The sequence below is a fragment of the Leptonychotes weddellii genome, chromosome 1 (genome assembly GCF_054177405.1).
Source record: "Leptonychotes weddellii isolate Sample4059 chromosome 1, ASM5417740v2, whole genome shotgun sequence".
In the NCBI taxonomy this organism is placed as follows: domain Eukaryota; kingdom Metazoa; phylum Chordata; class Mammalia; order Carnivora; family Phocidae; genus Leptonychotes; species Leptonychotes weddellii.
Genome location: NC_138369.1, coordinates 87,775,142 through 87,780,500, shown reverse-complemented (window position 1 = coordinate 87,780,500; position 5,359 = coordinate 87,775,142). Strand labels below are relative to the sequence as shown.

General features: G+C 46.8%; 1 protein-coding gene across 2 annotated transcripts in view; it reads left to right on the top strand.

Moving 5' to 3' along the window:
• Nucleotides 1-716: 716 nt before the first annotated feature.
• PLOD2 (procollagen-lysine,2-oxoglutarate 5-dioxygenase 2) overlaps nucleotides 717-5,359 on the top strand; it is a 95,438-nt gene continuing 90,795 nt past the window's right edge. Inside the window, exon 1 of one of the 2 annotated variants that reach the window (XM_006728264.3) lies at nucleotides 717-1,179. In XM_006728264.3, the coding sequence (XP_006728327.2) occupies nucleotides 1,071-1,179 (109 nt within the window). In that variant the 5' untranslated portion in view covers nucleotides 717-1,070. The remainder of the gene's footprint in view (nucleotides 1,180-5,359) is intronic. The other variant, XM_006728263.3, reaches the window with a different exon arrangement.

Genomic DNA, 5,359 nt, shown 5'->3' with positions numbered 1-5,359 from the left:
TAAATACTGGGCTAGCTAAAATGTGATGAGATGTAATACAGAAAAAGGGCATTTGCTTAGACAAGAGTCAAAACTGGAAGCAGGGGAGGACGTGCCAGGGACCTGAGAGATCGCTCAGACAACTCTGGGAGTAATTTTCCATGTGGACTGAAGGAAGATCTTGTAAGGCACAGCCCCAGGTTACACATGCTGGACTCCAGTTCCGCAGGATTTACAAGCCATGACTGGAGAGAGTCTATGGCTCTCCTGGCACAGGCAGAGGAGGAAGAAATGTTCACTGGACAATAAAAAATTTCGGTTTACAAGGTAAAATAAAAGCAGGGCCTTCCTTCCACAGAGTGAAGAAACTTGCCCCCTGAGTAAGGGTTGAGGGTGGGGGGCGATCCATTTCCATGACTTAAGAGTCTGGCGAGGTCTCTTCAGAGAAGATCGCTGTGGATTTGCAGTCACTCTGATGAGAGTAGTCTCCAAATTCAGAGAAGAGCAAATTCACACCCTCTGAGGCTACTGGGAAGCTTCTGGTGCTGAGGCAGCAGAGAAGAAGGGGAGGGGAGCACCGCCCGCCCGCCAGACTCCCCGCGGCTCCTCCCCTCTCCCAGGCCCACTCCCAAAGTTAAGTACACGCTCCCTTGTTCCAGCCACAAGCCCTGCGTGAGCCTCTACACGTAGCCGCAGACAGCTCCTTAAATAGGTCGGAGTTGAGCAAACAATCCCAGACTTGGGGCCGGCAAAGGCGAGCGGAGGCGACCGCACCGACGCGGCGGGTCAGCTGGCGGCCAATAGCCGGGGTGCGGCCCGCCCTGTCGCCTCCCCCTCGGGGAGCCTATAATTTGCCCGCAGCGCCCGGAGGCGCTAGCTCCTCCGCGACTCCGCGACGGCCTCATTTCGGCCGCCCTCCCTCCCGCCGCTCCAGCTGCCCGCAGCCGCTCCGCTGCGCGCACTTGGCCCGCCGGCTCCCGCCCGCAGTCGTCGGCCCCGGGCGGACCGGGCTCCCCGCGCTCTCGCGAGAAGTGCACCGCTCCTGGGCAGTGGGGGTGCCGGAGCTGGAGCGGGCTCTCCGGAGGCCGAAGATGGGGTGCTGCGCCCTGAAGCCGCAGCTGCTGCTGCTGGCGTTTGTCTTCCAGCTCTGGAATCCCTGCCTGGGTGCGGACTCGGAGAAGCCTTCCAGTATCCCCACAGGTGAGCCCTCCCGCGATTTGCCCGTGTCCCGGGAGGCTCGGCCGGGTGGGCAGTTCATTCATCCACCGGGGCTTGCCAGGTGAGTAGGAGGGGCGCCCGTCCCTCCCCAGGACTGCAGAGGTGAGTAGGTGGGAGCCTGTCCTTCGCCAGGACCACCGAGGTGAGTGAGTCGGGACCGCTGAGGTCTTCCCCAGAACTGCGCTCGGGCGGCGCTGGTCCCCGGGGAAGTGTGGGAGCCCCCGCCCTCCTGGGTTCTGGGAGTTCACCGCAACCTGTGAGCGCACGAAGTTTTCTTCAGCACAAGCTGGGGTTTCCTTTTCGTCTTGCAGGTCAGTGGGGGCCAGCACCTTTCGGGCAACTCTCCTTTCTCCTCCTTTCCTGGAATTGGCATGATTTATTCGTGTTGGAAGAGGCAGTAGTCCCTCTGTGACCCAAACTTGGGGCTCAGTGTACTTTCTGATTGATGGTGACACATTCGTTCCAGCGCCCCAGGAAGCAGCCGGTAACACCTACCTTTTGCCAAAAACAACGCTCAAAACCTTGGTTGTTTTCAGTAAGGCTGCCTGGCTACCCAATACCTCCAGGAGGCGGCTTTCCTCCTTAGGGATTTGGAGGGGAAGCTGTGGACACACATCTCCTCTTAGCCACCCTTTTCCTAAGCCTGGTGCCATTTCTTGTTTTCAGAAGCTGGAACTGCAGCAAAGAGTCCAGTCAAGTTCAAGTAAAACAAAACTTTTTACATTTACCAAGATTAAAGAGTTTCACCACATGTTTGCCTAAACATACTTCGGTGCCATTTACAGCACAGGAGATATCCTTGGAGTTTTCCGCTTTTGTGCTCTTACTCTATGCTCAACACTCTGAAATTAGATCTCACACTTAAATGTCCTCGTGCTGTACTGTTTCTTTTTTTAAATTAGGATCATTTTGTCCTTTTTTTTTTTTTTTTGGTAAGTAAATAGGGCGTTTTTCTGCTTGAACTTTAAGCACAAGGACACATTTCTATTTCAGGTTTACAGTCAGAAGATGACATTTGGTGTAGAACCCAGTTAGTCCGTCTAAGCAGTAGTTTTGTCTTCATCTTTAAGTGTTTAAGAAGGCTTCAGTGGGCTAAATTACCCATCTTTCTACATTCCTGCCAAACAGTACTTGCTTTGTTAGCTTGAAAAACTTCAGCGTGTAGATGGATTTTTGTCAGTTACATGATGCTTTTCTTTCTTCTAGATAAATGTGTTGATTTCACAATGGATTTCTGAACACTGTGTGGTTTCTTTAAATTTGAACTGAGTTTTTTCATAACTTTAAAATTTTCTTTTAGTGTAACACCTAGAAAATAGACGAGTAAGTGCCTTCAGCAAACTTGGAAATGGAGACATTAAAAAAAACAGTCCCCAGAAAAATGACTTTCTTTGTTGAAACACCCAAGGAAACCTTACTGGGAAATAAAATAACCTCGAAGGGCTTTGCTACTTTTAGAGGGACCTCTTCAGCCTCTGTATATTTTATTTCAGTGCATTACCAACCCCCCCCTTTTTTTATAGAAGGCATCTCTTTGTAGCTTCCTTTAGGTTTTCAGTCAAAATCATCTTGCTTTCCCACTCTGGCTTTTAAGTTTCATAGAGCTGGAGAGTAAAGTTTTAATGGATTGTAACATAAGGGAAAGGGAATTTTAGATATGAATGTTTTCTTCAGAAACTGAGCACATAAAACCCACTGCTGAAATCTGAGGTCTGGTCGATCTTGGTGGGTAGGCATGGAGAATTCAGTTAGCGCCTAAATGCAGGAAAATATTAATTTGTAGTACATGGAGGCAGCAGTAGCCAGTTTGATTATGAACTTCTGAGTAGGTGAATGTGATGAGCTGATAAATATAGATGATACACTGCTCAGTAACATGGCCAGTCATGTACTATGTCCCATTTTCTCCCTAAAATATTGCAACCCGAAAATTGCTAAATTGGAAATTTTATTTATCCATCTATCAAGTGAACTTTAGAACTCTAACTTGTTTCACTTAATAGGAGGTCTTTAAGAAAAGTACTTATCATTTCTATCCACCTGTGTTTGTCACCATGTCCCAGTTAGCCGTGAAGAAATAGATTAGATCAGGCTTTCTTGGCCCAATTGACATTTTGAGCCAGATAATTATTTATTGGAGGGGGGCTGTCCCATGCATTGTGCTATGTTTAGCAACATCTTTGGCCCCTACCCACTAGATACCAGTAGCACCCTCCTCCACGTGTGAGAATGAAAAATGTCTCAAAATGAAAAATGTCCAGGGGCGCCTGGGTGGCTCAGTTGTTAAGCGTCTGCCTTCGGCTCAGGTCATGATCCCAGGGTCCTGGGATCGATCCCCGCATCGGGCTCCCTGCTCTGCAGGAAGCCTGCTTCTCCCTCTCCCACTCCCCCTGCTTGTGTTCCCTCTCTCGCTGTGTCTCTGTCTGTCAAATAAATAAATAAAATCTTAAAAAGAAAAAAAATGAAAAATGTCCAAATGTCTCCTGAAGGGTAGAATTGCCCAGGGTTGAAAACCCCTGGATTAGAAAAATCGATGTGGATCTGAGGCAATGTGGCATTATAGTGTTACTGGAATGATACTAGCAACTCCTTTTTGAAAGCAAATGTTTATAGTGATTTTCCATTTTTCCACTGTAGTAGGGAATGTGCTATTTGAATCACATTAATCAAGTTTTGGAATATGTTTTTTCCTAGCTTTCTTTGATACTGTGTGTTGACTAGAGTTGAGAATACCACTTTTAGTAATACCTACTGAGGGTTTTACTGTGTACTGTGTTCATTCCTATTTGGTTGCCATTTTGTTTTTTAGCATGGAAAGAATCTAAATAAGATTTTGGTTAAAAACAATTATTTTCTCCTAGTATTATTTATTGGAATTTTCCCTTAAAATTTTATCCCTGTGGGAGCTTTTGAGGCAAAACCCTCCTAATGAGTGTCCACAAATCAGATTAAAACCCTGATTTAGGCGCCCGGGTGGCTCAGTCGTTAAGCATCTGCCTTCGGCTCAGGTCATGATCCCCGGGTCCTGGGATGGAGTCCTGCGTCGGGCTCCCTGCTCTGCGGGGAGTCTGCTTCTCCCTCTCCCACTCCCCCTGCTTGGGTTCCTGCTCTCGCTGTGTCTCTCTTTGTCAAATAAATAAATAAAATCTTTAAAAAAAAAAAAAAAACAACCCTGATTTATCTTTCATATACTTTTCTGCCTTCTGGATGAGAGGGGGAGAAGAGTGGATGTATTTATGCCTCGTATTTACAAACCAGGTCTCCAGGCTTGGATAAAAATTTCTGTGTGTTTTCTAAGGTACCTTGACTATTCCATGATCTAAATTGGGCAGAAACCAAGTTTTGGGCAAAAATGCAGGAAATGGTTTCAGATGTTTCTGTCAAGATCTGTATTTTTCAACCGTGTTCATTTATGAACTCTTTAATTTACTATGGTGCATTCAGGGAGGAAAGGAAAGGTTTGTCCCATCTGCTGATGCAAACTGGCAATTTTTGGGGTGGAGAGGGAAAGACCAAGGTCCTGGAGAAACCTCTGGAAGGGAGAGAGCGAGGCTTATCCTCTGTGTACTTTCTGTGTCCTGGGCTCCAGCCGCACAGAACGGCTCATCATGCTTAAGCAGACTATGCCTTTTATTTCATAATATAAAAAGGGACCTATGAAACACCTATGGAGAATGTGAGGATAGGAAATGAAAATTAAATTGAGATACACTTTTCTACCCATCATGTTGACTAAAGCATTTTAAAAATGAACTCTGTTCATAACAACTGTTCTAAGGATGGGAATCCACAAACTGTTGATAGAAGCACATCATTTTTGGAGAACAGTCTAGTGGAATTGATAATCCACATACCCTACAGTTCTAGATACATACATGTACAGTACTCTCAAATTTCTGTGTCTGTCTGTTCTTGAAATTCTATTCATTATTAAATCTAGCTCCTAGGAAATTCTTCCCCTTACTTTTTTTTTTTTTAAAGATTTATTTCTTTGAGGGGGGGAGCGGCAGAGGGGAAGGGAGAGGGAGAGAAGGAATCTCAGCAGACTCCCTGCTGAGCGTTGAGCCCGCTGACAAAGGGGTTCACTCTTAGGACCCTGAGATCCCCACCTGAGCCGAAACCAAGAGTCCGAAGATGCTCAACCCACTGAGCCACCCGGGCC